Genomic DNA, 17,988 nt, shown 5'->3' with positions numbered 1-17,988 from the left:
TTTTATTCATTAGATTGCCTACTTATTTTGGGTCATTTACAATTTCACCACACCCATCAAGCACACCTTTAATTTTACAACTAGACGTAGATTTTGTGGAAACAATATTATTCACTACTTCTTTTGAAATTAAATAAACAACAAGAAGTATATCTTCTTCTACCAATTAACTTGAATTAAAAAAAAATATTTATTGAACATTTTTAGTGATATGTAGGAAAATGTTGCTATATTTTTAGCAAAATAGTTTTGTTTTGAATTTTATTTTGTGCCCTACCAAAAGAACCCTTTTAAACTTTAAAGTATTGATCACTTATATCTCAAAAAAAGTTTTCAAAAGCAAGTGAAAGCTTAGTTGTAAATAAAAAATACAATACTAAAAAAAAAAAGTTGTTTACCTCATTATAGCCTTTAGTAATACCTTTTCAAATGATATTCATGGATCTTTATTTAATATTGTTTCTTGCTCAAATTTATTTTGTTCAATCATAAACTCAATCAAGTCTTACAGTATTTATATAAATACTGTTATTGTAAATGTTTTTACTTCTTACAAATTAAAATTTTGTTTTCTGAGCTTTTTAAATACTTTGTACTACAGACATTAAAATTTCTGAGCAAAATACAAAGGATTCCCCTTTTACTGGACTAAATACAAAAATCTCAGAAAAACCTATATTTGTCTGGATTTTACTTTTTTTAATCTTTAGTTCTGGACAAACTGTTAATTATGTATAGAACTATTTATAAAAAATATTTATAATGAAATAAACAGGGTTGTCACTGGTTTTTAAAAAGTTTTTTCTAGTATTTATAAATTTCCCAGGACTTAAAAAGTAAAAGTTATGTTCTCTTTTTTTATCAGAAACTTTAAATTTATGATGAAATTTTTTGTTTTTTATTTTATAGTTACTGAGAAGAAACTTAAATGTTACTTTGATATGTTTTATGGTAAAAAGAATAATTATACTAAATATATTAATTGTTTTTAGGTATAATAGTGGTTTCTTATCTGGTCCTAATTTCATAAAATTTTCCAACATTTCATGTTTTGAAATTCCAGGATATTTTTACCTAAGCTTTTAAATTCCAAGTTTTCAGTATTCCAAGTTAAATAGCAAGCCTAAATAAAGAATATTATAAAAATGTATTTCTTAAAAATTTGCTTTTAGTTTTTTTTCAAAACAACAATTCAAGCTATCAGAAACTTAAGTCTTAATAAACCAACAACTTTTTTTATAACTGTTTGTCTGTACATGTTTAAAAATGTTTATGTTTTATGGTTAATTAAAATTATTTACTACAATTTAAAGTCTATCTACTCAAAAAAACTGGGCTTTCTCGTAGATACATATTTTTTGAATTTTTGGGATTTTATTTGAACTACAATTAAAATTATGTTAGTATTAAAATGTTAGAAAAAGTTTACAGTTAATTCAAAACAACTTATTAGTGTTTTGAAATGTTGTGCATCAACAAAAATTTATTAGTAAAACTTATGAAGAATACATTGATTCTAAATTTAGTTTGTCATAAAACATAAAGCTAAATAATTTATCATTTAGTTTTTCATTCAGATCCTTCAAAATCATTCATTTAAAATACTTATAACTATAAGTTTAAAACATGGTTACTAAACAAGAAAACAAAAAAGCTTTCTTCAACGAATACCAAAGAATAAAGTTTCAGTAAGTCATTAACAAAATAAGTTGTTGCATAATCTTTACTATACTTAATAAGAATTTGTTATGCACCATTAAAAGTAAAGTAACCCGTTTAGTTATGTTTAGTTTTTCACACGCATTGTATGAAGAGAATTTGAAAATATTGTTTTATTTTTCTTAAAGTTTAGTCTTGTATTGCTTTGTTTTGTAGCAAAATAGAAAACTTAAAATCACTAAAATATTTTAAATTTTGAATGTTAAATGTATAAAACTAATTTATTTTTAATCTTAGTCTCTATAAATGATCATAAACTTGCTTCACTCACAATTTTTTTTCATGGTAATTTGAATGAAACTGATCAATAACGTTTTTTTTTAATTTTTAACTGATTAAGTTATTGCAACTTGTAATGTTTATTGAATTTTAAATTTATGCAGTTTTTTTTAATAAATCTTACTACTGTTAATAGTACTAACAAATTCTTCAAAGACTAACAACATTTTAGTATTTAAAATTTTAAAATTTTTACAACAGAATAGGAAACATAGAAAGAGATGTAAACCTGTTTACTTCTAGATCAAATGTTGATGAATTGAAGGAAATAGTTAATGGCAAACAAAATTATGGTGGTGGTGATCAAATAAACCTTCATATTAAATACAGTCAGTTTTTTTTGCTATGTTTCTGTTTTATTAATTTTTGATAATTTTAGTTAATTTTTCAGTTTTGTTTATTGGTCTCAACAACTTTTTTATAGATGGCTTTATTAATTATAACATAAAATGTCTAGAAAACTTTGATAAAACAATTTAAAATAAAAAAATTTGTTGATGCGTTATGCCTAAATTACTTTAAACTTGAGATAAGTATTTTTATAACTTTATGATAAATGTGTTTTAAATAATCCTCTATAAATAAAATTGTTAGGCAGCCCTAGGTTTTATAAAGTTGATTATAGAAAATTATTAAAGCATTCTATGTAAAGAAGTTTTTCTACTTACTGTTTTTCTTAAGGCCATAGTGGAGGGGGGGTAAGCCATGTATTTACAAGTTAATCTTATTTTAAAGAGTTTTTTCTAAGCTTGTAGATGCTTTTTATTGTTTAAAAAAATTCAAATTATTGTTTGAGTTATGACTAGTCAAAGTCCGGCCGCATAATAGGTTCCCTATGGAAAGGGAAAACTAAAACAGCAAAAATAGACTGTTTTATTTAAAATCTATCTCATCCTACATTTTTCAAGCAATCTTCTTCAAACTTTCACATTTTAATCTTTATATAATAACAAAAAAACATTATTTTGGAAATTACTTTGAAAAATAAACACTTTTTTTAATAATTTTTGTGATAAAATTTTTATTTTTTACATCATTTAAATGCCAAAGTAAAGTTTTTTCCTTTTAATATTAGGAACATTTCCTGAAAATTTGAAGAAGATTGCTTGAAAAATGAAGGAGAAGATAGATTTTTAGTGAATTTTTTAATTACCGAGAAAATTGACCTCAAAAAATTTGCGGTCCTTATGTTTGTATTGGAAACTTTTTACAAAAAATAAAATATCTCAAAAGTTAAATGGTATATTTGAATTCTATAAAAACAGGCTTGTAGTTTGTATTTAAAGCTTTTATATAAAAGCCATAGTTAATTTTTGTAAAAAAAAAATGTCAGATCCCCCCTATGCCTTAACTTATTTTATCTAGACTAATTTTTTTTTTTTTAGTTTTTTGTGCTAAAATAGCTTGAATTTAAATTCTTAGTGATTGTCAAGTAAAAATTAATGAGTTATTTTTGTTTGTTTTTGTTAAAATAACAAACAAAAGTTTTTAAGGCTATTCTTAACTTAAAAACCAAGTCTATAACTTTGGTATCTTTTATAAAACGTTAGTTTTTTGGACTATTTGCTGTAATTACTGCTGGAAACTGGCAGGACATAAAAACTCAACAGTGTGATTTTTTGTACACAAAATATTTTAAACTTTTTATACTTTCTTAATTTCAGACTTACATTAAAAAAATGTATTTTTTAAATCCTTCAATAATTGTATGTCCTTAAAAGTATTTTTCTTAAAGTCTGTTGTCACCTATTCATTAAATATTTTTTCAAATATAAATGTATGCAATAAAAAATATTTTAGTTTATTAAATGTTCTCAAAGTCTTGTAAATGATTATATCTAGTAATAAATCGTAATTACATTTGAACCTACTAAACAGAGAAAGCAACTTCCAGTAAAATTGCCATTTTGCGCCAAAGAGTGAAAATATTCAAACAGCATTTAGTGAAGAACAAAGCAGATGATGACTGTTAGCTTTATTTTATTTAATTTTATTTTATCTTCTAAACTAAAATCAAAATTTGGTTGTGTTAAGACATTTATAAAGTTGTAGCATACAACTTAAGCTAACTCTAGTTTCAGTTAAAATTGTTTTATACTATAAATGCTCTGATAAAAATAAATTATAAAGTGTGAAGTCAAGTCATAAATAAATGTTTAATTTAAAGCACTTAATCTTCTGAAAAATAAATATTTAATTCAACTATCGTATTTTCTAACAATAGTTGTAGAAAAAATTCGGGAGCATATGAAAGATGTAGAATCAAGACTGACAAGTTTCAAAAAACAACACCAAGATTCGTAAGCAATAGTTTATTAATTGTACTCGTTTATTTAGATTTTTTTTTCTAACACTTTGAACTCTTTGGTGGTTACCTTGATGATAATTAAAAGTTTTAAGAAGAATTTACTTTTTTATGCTGTAATATGTCAAGTTAAATATTGTTTTTTCTCGTTGTAAAGTCTAGTAATATAAGTTAACAAAGTGAAAGGTGTTTAATCTTTCATCACAGTTTAACACATTTTTCTGGTTTTTATAACTTTATATGGTTGAAGAGAATAAAAACTTTTTTTTTCATGTAATTTTTAGTTGTATGAATTTGTTCTTTCAAGAATTTATTTTACAAACTAAGTTTCTGTCAAAGACCTCATCAGTGCTTAAATAAATATAAAAAGGTATGTAACAGTTATGGAAAATAGCATTTAAACAATTAAATTTAAATAAAACCAAATTTTTACTCAAATTTTTTACTTAAACAATTAAACAAATCAAATTTTGATATTAAGATTGAGTTTAAGGTAAAGTTTAAATCTTAGTTAAGTTTTAAAATCAATATAACAACAATAATAGCAATAATAAAAGCTGTATGTAGCTTTCATTTTTCTTCTAGTTAATTTATAAAGTAAACATTGCTTAAGTCAAGAATTTATTTTACAAACTATTTTTAGTTGTAATAATAATGAGGTAATAGCATAGGGGGGTTCTAACATTTTTTTTACAAAAATCAATATTAGCACTTAATTCAAAACTTATAGTATATACTATAAGATACTTTTCATAGAACAGAACAATTTCAATTAACTTTTGAGATTTAAAAAGTTTTGTAAAAAAATTCCGATTTAACTGTATGGAATCAAAAATTTTCAAGGCCAATTTTTGAAAAATTTACTAAAAATTTATCTTCTCCTTCAGTTTTTTAGAAGTTTAATTCAAATTTTCAGGATGTGTAGTTTTTAATATTACAAACAACTTGTAAGAAGCAAATATTTGAAAAAAAATTATGACAAAAAAAAAAAACAGGTTTTTGTTTAATTTTTATACAAAAATTTTTTAGAAAAATTAAAAAATATGTTTCATACAAGTTTTTTAAAATTTATTAATTACTACTTTGAAAAAAATTTAAAACAATTGCTCAAAAACTCAAGGAGGTTATGCATTTTTAGTGAAATAGTCTGTTTTTATTCTTTTTGTTTACACCCCTCATAAAGAACCTATTAAAGGCTCTAACTTTGATCGCTCAAATCTCAAAAGTTACTTTTAATTTTTAATAAGCGGAAAAAAGTAACAAAAGGTAAGAAAAGAGTAATGTAATTATGTAAAAAATAAGACTAAACTAAAAAAAAAGTGTCTTACCCCCTATGCCCTTAATTTTCTTTCATCAAAGCCCCTTTCTTTGCTTTTTCATTTCCGTTATATAATTAAAAAAAAAAGTGCTTTTTATATTCAAATTATACGTTTTTTTAATTTTAAGTTGAAGTAACCTAAGTTTGTTATCTAATTATGTTCGTAACAACAGCATGGTGAAATTGATGGAAGAAGAAGAGAAGTCGAGCGAGGAGCTGAAAATAATGGAGAGGAAAATCCACCAGCTGCTGAACAACAGTTACGTCACAAAGAAGTCTTCTGCCAGCCACAGAGTCGACAACAACGTCAACTCGAACCTGCCCGACGATGTAGTGAAGTTTCAGGTTAATGTTTTGTTAGTACATGATGTGATAAACTTGGCTGTTAAGTCATTTGTTTTCATTGTAAATACAATTGTTTATTTATAGAACGTTGAACTCTACATGTATTTTTGACTTCATTAAATTGAAGTTGTTGTTTTGAGAAGTTATTTAAAGTTTACCTTTTTGATTTTATTATTTTATTACTACATACTTTTTTGATTTAAATAAAAGAATAAAACATCAATTTCTTCTTAATTTTTTAAAGTTCATTAGTTTTACTTAAAAGTATAAAATATTAAATTAGTATAGACCAGAGGTCGGCAGCCTTTTATTGGTCACAGGCAAATTTTCTTGGAATTTTTTTTTGCGGCCACACTATAAAGAAAAAATTCTTCGAGGGCCGCAGTTTTTATAAAATAGTTATAATAGTCAATACATAAATACTATTTAAGCCAAATATGTTTTAAAATAAACTATAAAAGAGCACTAGTAATGAGTAATTACTTAACTTAGAGCCTAATTGTAAGTTTTTAACTCAAAAACTTTTTTTCTTTAGTTTTTTTTAATTAAAAATGAAAAGATGAAAACTAACTTGCAGGCCGCAGTTTGCCGATCCCGGTATAGACTAATCAAGTATTAGACAAATAGAATTTGATACGTTTTGTCATCAACACTAATGCTTATATTCAGAGTTAAACTGCAAATTTTAAAAACCTTTGGGTGTGTCAATTTTAGTTCAAATTATATTTTTTAGTTGTTTGGAAGTGAATATTAAATAGATTGTAATATTTCAATTTCACACTGATGCAGTTATCAGACTTAATGCTTTACTAATAAGTTTATTTTAATTTTTTGAGAAAAATTTTGGTTTTAAAACAAAATTAGACAACCTTTTATGAGGAACAATCATGTTTACCGAAGTTTTTTGGGGGTCATGTTAAATGAAAACTTTTTTTTTTAGACCACAGTTTTTTTTTACTTAGTTGTTTTAAAATTAATATATCAGCAAGTCTGTAATCAAATTCTTATTAAAAAGTCAACTGTCTAGTCACAAGAAGTTTAGTCTCAAAAAGATTATATTCACAGTTAAAAAAATTATAAAACATTCTTTTTCTAATTTAGTTGTTATTTAGCTCAAAAAGTTACGGCTGGAAGTTTTTGTTTTGTGGCCATGTTGCGCCTGTGGTCCGTTCTTTTAGGAATGGTTGCTATAAAAATGCAACTAGTTTGTTTGAAACTTTTTAAAAAGTAAATTAGTATAAATACTAAAACTGATTATGGTCGTTTTAAATATATTTTCATATTTTTTTGTAAGCAAGTTTTACAATAGGTTTTAAAGTTTAGTTTACTATTACCTAAGTGTTTTTTATATAATTTAGTTTAAATAAAAATAGTATTATTATTACTTACCTACTATTTTGGACTTTTTATTTTTATAAAAATTTAAAAATCATGAGTTAAAACTTTTTTTTAGTTTTTTTATCTACCAACATCAGAAAAAATAAAAAGTACTAAATAACAACTTAAACGAAATTTCCTACCTTGAAAACATCAAATATATTTAATACTTTAAAAACGTTATATTGTACAACTTATATAAACAACTCTCAAGTATTTCTCTACAAGTAACTAAAGCTGCTTCAGAGGTATGCATAACAAATTTAAAGTTTGTAATATATTTAAGTTACACTGTGTAAACAAAGGTATGTTTTAGACAGTTTTTAAAAGAAATATTTAAATTTATTGTTTTTTTTGTTTAAACAGAAATATGTGAGTGAGCATGGCAAGCTTGGCGGATGGGACGATTTTGACCACAACACATTCCTGCAATTCAGAAATAAATACAAGGTTGTTATTGTTATTTTATTTATTACTGCACAACATTTCTACAAATCAGAAATAAGTTCAAGGTTATTGTTGTTGTGTTATTTATTACCACAACAAATTAATACAATTCAGAAATAAATCAATGTTATAAATTTGTATTACAATTTTCTCGGAAATTTGAAATATCTTTAAAAATCTATCTTCTCCTTCATTTTTGAGCTAGATACCTCAAACTTTCAGGAAATGTTCCTTGTATACTTTAAATGACTTTTGATGTTGCAATTTTAAAAATATTGAAAAAAAAATTTACATAAAAAAACAAAAACTTAGTTTTTAGGTTTAAGTAAAGGAGGTCATAAGTGGTTTTTTTTTAGTAAGTTAAAAAGTTTCCTACATTCATTCTTTTTTTCAATTTAATAATGGACTTTCTCTGAAAATTTGAAGAAGATTGGTTGAAAATGAAGGACAACATAGATGCTTAATGAAATAGTCTACTTTCACGTTTTTGGTTTGCGCCTTCCATTAGGAACCTATTGAGGTCACCGACTTTGATAGCTTATATTTAAAAAAATAACTTTAATAATTTTTAAGCGGTTAAAAATGTCTGATAGCTCAGATAAAACTCTATAAAATAAGTTTAACTTGTAAAAGTCAAGTACCCCTTTAACCAAATAGGCCATGTTTAATATTGGTTTATGTTTAAGGTCTCCAGTAACTTACTAACTGACTGCTATACTTACGAGTAGTAAATAATATGCTAACAGTAATAAGTTAAAAGTCAAATACACCCCGATACCCTTAACTTTAAAAAATACTTATTACTATCAAAAAATAACTATACCCATATAAAATAAACTTAAATCAAAAGTAATCAATTTTTAAAATACTCACAAGTTTATGGAGTCTTAGTATTTTATTTCTATGAGTAATACAATAACTATAGTTAATATTTTGAATTAATTTAAGTTCAGCTAGTAGCTAAAGCCACTTGTAGCAAGATAATTTTTTTTATAAATAATGGCTGGACTATTCATTTAACCCAAACTATATATTTTATATATTATTATTATTTGTATATTCTTATATTCATCAGCTCTGCAATTTTTAATTTGCTGATAATTTTCCTATTAATCAAAAACTTAAGTAACTTTTTGATTCCTTATTTTTTTCCTTAATTTATTTAAACTTTGATAGTATTTTAGATATCTTAAAGTAGGTAATTTATTCTAATTTTATGTTGGATTAAAATCGTCGATAAATATTGTTTTCATTTATATTTGGAAACAAGACTTGAAATATTTTTGTAGGTTAATAAATCATTGGTTTAAAACAGCTAGTATATTAGTTATAAGCATACATTGTTGTAGTTGTTAGCATTTAAATATAAATTATTAACATATTAAAGGACAAAGACAAGTTCATACAAGCAACAGTGGACAGTTTAGCGGGCAGAAGTCATGAACAAGTAGTGGAACATGAGAAATGGTATCAGTTGTATCGAGAACTGTACGGCTTGTACAAATCTTCAATACTAAAGTGGAGAAAAAATAAACAGGTGGTAGAAATTGATTTTGTTTAAATTAATGTTTGTAGACAAGTTTTCTTTTCTAAGTTTACTTACGAAATAAATGATTGATATTTAAAATTAGAAATAAACAAACACACTAAAATGAAAAAAAAGCAAGTAGTATATAGTTTAAGACACTTAGTAAGCTTTTTTAAATTGCTTTATAATAGCTGTTTCAAAACAAAGAATAACTTTACTATCTAGTTTTTATGGTGAATTACTTTTGTTTTATGAATTATTTAGTCACATAAATTAAAATAAAAGGGATCAAGTTATAAAAATGACCCGTGGTCATTATTTTTACTTGTTAAAAACTTGGCTCATTTTTTTTTACTTGATCGTGTTGGTAAGCTTGATATCAAAAGTTTGCTTAATCGTTAAAGCAATTTAGTTTTTAAACTTTTTGCAAGAAGACCTGTGGAAAGAAAATAATGGTGAACATTTTTTTGAAAGAACCCTTAATTTAGTTAGTTACAAGGTGTTTAAAAAAATAATCATTTTGTAGGAAAATTAAAATGGTAGAAATCTTAACTAAATTTTTAAATTAACTAGTGTTATGATTGTATTTTCTTTTTTTCTCTTACTATTTCGTTTTAATACTTTTTTACTATTTGTTTTAATTAATTATATGAAACTGAACAAACTCGTTTTATTTAACATTTGTTTCAACATAGTTAATTTTTTGTTAAAATGTTATTTTTACTTGTTCAAGATTTCACGGTCAATTTTTTTACTTGTTGCAAACTGGGGTCATTTTTTTACTTGTTGCAAACTGGGCCTTTTTTTACTTCATCCAAAAAATATTTAATTGATTTGTCCATAGCCTTTGGAATATATGCTTGTGTTTGTAAAAGAAAATCCCAAATTAAGTTTTCAATGAACAAGTTTAAAAAGCACACAAAAACAAATAAATACTTAACATCTTAACTTATTTAAAACACAGAACTGAACTTACACTGTACAATTATTACTTTTTATAAAGCTTCAAATAAAGCTTTCTCCTAATTAGCTACACCAAACTCTTAAATATAGTTTTTTAAAAACCGTGGGTGTTTTTTATTTATAATCATCTAGATTGTGTATTTATTTTTAATACTTTACATCAAACACAACTTACAACGGATATTAGATTTTAATTTTTCAACAGAATGAGATTTCCACACCAAGACCGAGCAGCAAGGAAGACGAAAAAGTAAGAAAGGAAATTAGCGAGGAAGAAAGATTAAAAATCGAGAAAGAAAAAGAAATTAAAAAAGAAAAAATACAAAAATGGAAGGTGGAGTTTAAAATATTCATTTCATACTGGGTTGATTCTTTTTTAGTTTTGGGTAATTGAAATTAGTTATATTTATTTAATTTATTAAAGGCCAAGGGGGGAGGTAAAACATTTTTTTCTGAAAATTGGTTTATTTTTCATTTAATTAATTAAAATACCAGTTACTTTTACCGCTTGATAAGATTCGAGGAATCTTCCGAGATACAATGATCCAAGTTAGAGATTTCAATAGATAGTGCAAGCTAAAAGGGCAAAAAAGATTATTTTTCTAAAAATCTATCCCCTCATTGAGTTTTTGAGCAATTGTTTCAAAAATTTTCAGATTAATTTTCATTAAATTATGAGCAACTTGTAGGAAACAAATTTTCTATAAGAAATAAACAAAACATTTTTTTTTTGTCAATGTTTTTTGTTTTTCTTTTTTTTTAATTCGCTTCCTACAAGTTGTTTGCAAAAAACAATTTGCGAATTAAAAAAATAACAAAAGTAAGAAAAAACGTTTCCCAAAAATTTAAAGTGAGTTGCTTAAAGATGAGGGAGAAGAAAGGTTTTTAGTGAAATTTAGAAATTCTCTGAGAAAATTGGCTTCGAAAGTTTTTGATTACATATAGTCGTCTAGTTTGTTTTACAAAACTGGTTGTATCTCAAAATTTAATTGAAAATTTTTGTTCTGTAAAATGTATCTTGTGGTATATACTCTGAGCTTTTAAGTTAGAGTAAATGTTAGTTTTTGTAAAAATAAAATGTTGGTCCCCTCGTTTGCTCTCTTGAGTAAGCCTTAAACACTTTTCTTTTTTTTGCATAAAAATATTCATAATAATCAAAATGAGTAAAAATTAAAAACTTTCAACATAATTGATGTTGGAAAAAAATATTTTATATTACATATGATGTTTTATAATTTTACAAAGCGAGAAGACAAAATTAAACATCTAAGACAAACTTTTTGTTATGTTTTTCTTATTACACTTAAGTTTTTTTTAAATCTCTTCACTGTTTCAAATTTACTACATTTTAGAAAGATTTAAACTTAATATTAATGTATTGGGACTATATCAATGTTTGATATACCACAGTATTATTTACTGGAAACCTGGATTTTTTTATAAAATTTATTTGTAAAAAATAAGCAATTTAAAACAATTTTTAGACGTAAATTAATGAAATTTACATTAGCAACAAAAAAGTATCATTTTACAAAGTTATTTTGTATTTTTTATAATTTTTTATTATACAACCTATTTAAAGTATTATTACAGTATCTTTTATATTTTTTTGTGTTGTTTAACTTAGTTTTTACCTTTAATTTAGTTTTATAAAAAAAAATAGACAATGAAGTTTGTACTTTTAAAAAACCTGGATTTTTTTAAAAACCTTTGGCAACTCTGTATTTAGAAACATTGAATTTTGTAGATTTTGAATTTAATTGGCATGGACAACTAAAGAACGCAATGAAAATATTGTTTAAAATTTACATGTAAGTTGTAGTCTTTAAATAGTAGATAAAAGTATCTGTTGCCTAAATACATAACTTAAATTGACGTTCAAGAAACAAAAAGTAAAATATCGAAATTTTATTCGTTCTGACAATATTGTGACTCAAAAGCGATTAAGTAGTTGCCAATACAAAAAATTATAATTTTTTAGCTCTCAATGACTATAACTACATTAAACTATTTAAGTTGAATAAAAAACTTTTAAACTTTAAAAAATATTTATTAAGTTAGTTTAAACAGCATTTTATCTGTTTTAACTATTATTAACATTAAAAAAATATATATACAACACACCATAGCTGTTTTTGTGTTAAAACTTTATTCCGACTAACGGCATTTCACTACTCTCAAATGAATTTAAGAACAGATCTACAAACTCTCAAAAAAGCTCTAAGAATTATTAGAGAGAATCTGAGAGTAGTGCCGTTAGTCGGAATAAAGTTTTAACACAAACACATCTGTGGTATACATTCCGATAAGCTTAGCTTATCAGGATCTCTAGGATTTAACGCCTTTTAGTGTTACATCTTATATACAACACATTAAACTTACAATTTGGTCTTATTTGTAGTATTTTTTCTTAGTTATCACATACTTTTACTGCTAAACAAAATTAATTTTAACTTTCGAGATAAAAGGGATCAAAGATTATATCAAAAATAAAAGATATTTTTTCTATAACTGGCTTATAGTTTGCACTTTAAACTTAAATATTAAAGCCAATATTAAGTTAAAAGATACTTAATATTTTACCTCCTACGCCCTTAGATATTATAATTAGAACGTTAAGAGTTTTTTTTATAGTTAATATTATTCGAACAAATTGAAATTAAACAGCAATCCAAATTGGAGCACGCAGAAAGAATTATGAATGAAAAAATGATGCAAGAAGAAAAGTTGAAAAGACAGAAAATCAAACAACAGCAAGAAATGGTAAAACTTTTATTTAGAAGTACAAGTTGGTTAAAAAATTGTATGACCTTGAGTATTTAAATTAGTATATTTTTTTGGATTTTATTAACTGGTATTTTAATTAGAGTCTTACAACAACTAATGCTTTTTGAAATACCTCTTTTCAATTTAAAAAATAGATTGAGTACTTCAATCGAAATTGTTCAACTAAATATCCTTTGTAGTAAATATGCATTTTATACAATTTTGATGTTAAATACAATTTCAGTATTTTAAATTTAATAGTTTTTATAATCAAAGATAGAAGCGCGAGATTTGAACAGACTGCGCTTGATCGAGAGAAGAGAGGAAGAAGTGAAAACGAGAGAAGTGTTGAGGAAAACGAGAGAGGAAGAAGCGAGGCAGAGGGGGGAGGAAGCGAGAGAAAAAATAAAGCTGTTTCAGTACAGGGTATTTTTTTAGTATTTGTTCATAGAAGGGTGTTTTAACAATTTTGTTTCAAAATCGGTTATTAAGTTGCTTCTGTACAAGGTTCATTACTGGTTTTTATAGCAGAGTCCTCTAATGATAATTTGTTTATTATTTCTTTATGATCAATTTTAACATTCGATTGGAAATAGAAGTAAAGTTTTAACGATTTCAAAACGATCCAGTTTAAAAGTTTATGTTCGAATCATAAGTTCTTCAGAAAATTGTTTTTTTTAAAGAATTTAAGATTAAAGAATTTTAGTGATGAAATGTGATTTTAGTAATTAAATTATCTAATTTTTAATTGGAAAAATAATTATTTACATTCATCATGTATAACCTTCATAGTCAAACAAAAAGAAATCTTTACTTCATAAAAGAAAATAAATTGTTCGATAATGATGCTAACTTTATTTAAGTACTATCAATTTTAGCTTAATATTTTATTTGCTTTTAAACTATTTCATTTTCTTTTCAAAAATATTTATTATTACTATTTAACGTTTTGTTAATTAAAAACCTTTTTTATATACACTTATTTAGAAAGTAAAAATTACAATAAAATTTTATATTCTATAAAACACAAACATCTAAAACCACTTTTTTAAATAATCTAAACTGTGTATATTTTCACTATTTTTTTGTAAGTTAAAAATATATTACTTTTTGTTATTAATGATCCGGCCTTTTTTCTAAAATCAGGGATCCTGTGAGGTCCTAGTTCAAAAAATCCAGCTCGTAATTAAAAAAAGATCTAGTTTTTGTAAAAACCATGAATCAAGTTTCTATTTTGTAGAAATAGAACGTTTATGGTTTTAATAATACCAATCATATTACAAAAAATTTTTAAAAAGCTCTAAAAAACTAAATCAAGAACAAAAAATTATAGTATTAGATTTTCTTAGAAATAGTAATTGACCTATGTTGTATGTATTTACAATTACAATTTATATTTACATTATAAATATTTTTGTTGCTGTGGAAGTTACATAAATTGTTTTCTAAAAAGTTTTAATTCAAATTTTTATTTTGTTTTAATTGGCATATGTTTTCTTTCATTTGATCAATAAAAGTATGTCAATTTATTCATTGTTTTAGTTTGTTTACTTCATTGTGTAGTTTATCATTTTAATGGGAATCTTTATTTCTAATACAATTAATTTTTACAAATTTTATTCAATTTTGTGCAAAAAAAGATCTTGAAATGAAAGTCAATAAACTAAATACTATTTAGCTAACTTTTTTTTTAATCTTTGGCTGAAACATAGTAGTAGAGTGTAAACAAAAAAGTTGGTATAGGGAATGTAGTTTACATTTAGTTGTTGTATAAGGTAATCTGAAGCAGCATTGTTTGTTTTATTTGATGTATTTGTAATCCAGTGAATTAGTAGTTGTTATTATAAAATAAAAAGTTCGTAAAAGCTTTAAATAGCACCGTAACTTTATTTTTAGATTTTTTGACAGAAGTATAACCAATTATTTTTAAATAAAATTCAAGTTTGTGCTAGCAAAATGTTTTAAACTAAAACTTTAAAAAAATCAGGATCGTTCAAATTTGGACAGAAAACTCGAAGAAAACAGAATAAAAAAAGAAGAGGAAATTTTAAGAAGAGAAAAAATAAAAAGTGTCACTACAAAAGTAAATAGTCAGGTGAATCCTCATAATTTTTAATGTTGAAGTTATATTTTCGGGAAACGTTCAAAATCCACCCGCGATCAAAATTCGAGAACTGCTTACCGATTGGGGATAAGGGGTAACAGTTATAGTTAAAAAAATAAAAAAAATAAAAATAAAGAATTCAAAAAATATATAAAATAGGTTAATAATAAAGAAAATAAAATCGGGTGAATTTTGAACGCGGGTGGATTTTGATAGTATATCATATTTTCAATGGTATAAGCTTGTGTTTTCTGTTCAAGACCTAACTACAAAAAACTTAACTCATCAATTACTCTAATTTGATTAATAAATTTTCCAAAATGTTTTATCATAAAAAACTATCTTTTTTGTGTAATCCAATTAAAAATAAACAGAATATATTTCTTATAACTTTTAAGTTAATATTTGTTTTAACCTTTAGGTGTTTATAGATAAAAAAGTATTATTTTACCACTAGGTGGAACACGACGCATCGAGATTGCATCAACCGACCGACGCCTGGTTGCTACGACAACAAACCGATGACGTCACTAAGAACAACAACCAATCAAACTTCGTCAGGCACATCAGTCATAAGTATATTGTGTTATGTATTTAAATTATTAAAAGTTTGTAACCTAATCTGCAGTGTAACTGTGCATGTTGAGTCCTGGCAGCAATATCAACACTTTTATTTACCTTTTAAAATCCTTTATTACAAAATTTAATAACTATTTTGATTTTAAACTAATTTAAAAAGTTACTTAGCAGTTTACTTTAAAACTTCCTTTTTTATACTTTATTGAAATAATTGCTTTAAAAATTACTATTAATCTAAATTATTTTGTACAATATTTTAATTATTAAAAGTCTTTGCCACACAATTTTGCCAATTTCAAAAAAACTCAAAATAAAATTTTAAGGCTAAACTTGATTGGGTAGTAAAAAATGTTAAAAATGATAATGACTGCCTTCAAACTACTAAAGTTATTTACTCATAGTTTTTTAGTTCCTGAAAACATAATTACTAGAATGTTGAAACTACAATATATAAAAAGCAATAGTGTACTGACGTGGAAAATAGGTTTCCACGTTTTAAAAGCTTCTTTACTGGTGTTTTGTTTCTATAAAAATTATTTAAGTGCTTTGTTCCTTTAAGCTTACTCATCACGACAATTATTAAACATTAGGTACTAGAAAAATTAAAATTTAATAGTTAAGTTATAGTCATCAAAGTACTAAAATAAGAATATTTTTTTTTATTAACTCTTCTACCAAATATTTTTTTTTTTTTATTGTTCATTTTTTTCTCAAAAATATTAATAAACTAATCAGTTTTGAGCTTTTGTTTGTTTGTACATGTGAATGTTGTACTTTTGTGCTTATTTCTAGGCTATTTATCAATTAAGTAGGTTTTATTGTTTTATACAGAAACATTTTAATCATTAATTTTACTTAATATTTCCTCTCAGTGAGTTTGTTTTAAATGATACAACTACATTGTATTATTCAATTTTTAAATTGTTTATTTAATTTTTATGTTACTAAAATTAAGTTTTCCATAAAAGTACAAGTATTATAAGTTTCAATGAAGTAATTTGTCAGTAATATGCGACTTCAACTAATAATAATATACCAAAAATAATTGTTACTATATTGTAATTAATTATGTCATGTCGATGTGTATTTATTTAAATTAAACAAGCTTGTATTTAAATATTAAACTTAAATTAAGTGTCAAATTACAAATTTTGAAATTATTCAAACAGGGCAACGCCTGCATGGAGAAAGGGAGTTTGAATGGGATAAAATAGACTGCATAAAGTTTTACTTAAGTTGTAGTTTTAAAGAAGGATGTTTTGCTAAGTAAAAAGATTGTTAAAATTACACTTACATGAAAAATAATTCTTGTCAAGAGAATAAAGTTATTTATATTTTTTTGTTATATTTTTTTAAGGTATTGTTTTCATCTCAAATTAATCAACAATTTCATTTTGAAAACTAAAACTCATAACAAAATTGTCTTTCTGTAAATTTGAAGCAATATTTTATAAGTAGGTGTTAAAAAACAAATTATATCATAGTTATTTTAAATAATTCAATGTTGTCTAAACTTTTTTTTTTCGTTCTTTTACAACTAAGTTTGTTTTTATTTTAATCAAAAGTTAGTTTTTCTATATTAGTATTTGCGGTAAAAGTATATTTTGTAGTATTCTATTTTTAACTGTAAATTAAATTTGAATTTCACATGAAATTTGTTTGTAGAAAACTATATTATGTTTTTTTTTAATATTTGTAGGGTAAGTCATAACTTAAATATTTCCTTATTTGTATGACATTTTTAGTTAAATAATTTTACACTTATACTTAATGTGTTTGGTTCATCTTTTAGTACCTACAATATAGTTTTTTTTTTTCTTATGCTCAATTTGACTACTCTAAAGATTTAGTCATTATTGCAGTCTTCAACATTATTTATGTTAACATTTAAAAAGAAATGTTTATAAGAAAACAGACAAGTAATTGCATTATTTTATTACTATATGTTTATAATCAATTATAACAAGATTAACATTGAACTAAGTACTCTGTTTGGTAATGCTTAAAGTTTGCCTCACACTCAGGATAACTCAGACTAAATATATGTTTTCTAAAAGCTTGGCTTGTTTAATTTTTTTGCAAGACTTAATCTAGTTTAGATATGTTTTCGCTAAATCACAGTTAATTTTAATTACTTTAAATACCTTTTTCTCTTAAAAACTGTTTTTATAAATTCATTTGTTTATAATTTTTAGGTATTTAAACTTGATTTATAGTAATTTTTTCAGTGTTTTGCTAATACTAGTTTGGTTTTTAAT

General features: G+C 24.2%; 1 protein-coding gene across 1 annotated transcript; it reads left to right on the top strand.

Moving 5' to 3' along the window:
* The first annotated feature begins 1,575 nt into the window (after positions 1-1,575).
* LOC145849661 (coiled-coil domain-containing protein 112-like) lies at positions 1,576-17,248 on the top strand. Its single transcript, XM_082954670.1, has 13 exons — positions 1,576-1,688; positions 2,200-2,327; positions 3,877-3,966; positions 4,223-4,298; positions 5,795-5,966; positions 7,710-7,793; positions 9,178-9,327; positions 10,487-10,615; positions 12,949-13,044; positions 13,324-13,473; positions 15,035-15,142; positions 15,609-15,727; positions 16,900-17,248. The coding sequence occupies exons 1-13, from the start codon at positions 1,627-1,629 to the stop codon at positions 16,928-16,930; spliced, it is 1,395 nt and encodes a 464-aa protein (XP_082810796.1). The 5' UTR covers positions 1,576-1,626; the 3' UTR covers positions 16,931-17,248.
* Positions 17,249-17,988: the final 740 nt, after the last annotated feature.

This window comes from Thalia democratica, chromosome 2, assembly GCF_965202585.1.
Source record: "Thalia democratica chromosome 2, ktThaDemo2.hap1.1, whole genome shotgun sequence".
NCBI classification, from domain to species: domain Eukaryota; kingdom Metazoa; phylum Chordata; class Thaliacea; order Salpida; family Salpidae; genus Thalia; species Thalia democratica.
Note: the sequence above shows the minus strand (reverse complement) of the source record. Positions and strands in the feature narration are given on the sequence as shown.

What these genes read in the sequence shown, in the direction of transcription:
- LOC145849661 (XM_082954670.1), top strand. Translation starts at nt 1,627, where the DNA reads ATGGTTACTAAACAAGAAAACAAAAAAGCTTTCTTCAACGAATACCAA. An exon ending in ACGATGTAGTGAAGTTTCAG is followed by an intron (nt 5,967 to 7,709) that starts GTTAATGTTTTG and finishes TTGTTTAAACAG; the next exon opens with AAATATGTGAGTGAGCATGG. An exon ending in AATTCAGAAATAAATACAAG is followed by an intron (nt 7,794 to 9,177) that starts GTTGTTATTGTT and finishes AACATATTAAAG; the next exon opens with GACAAAGACAAGTTCATACA.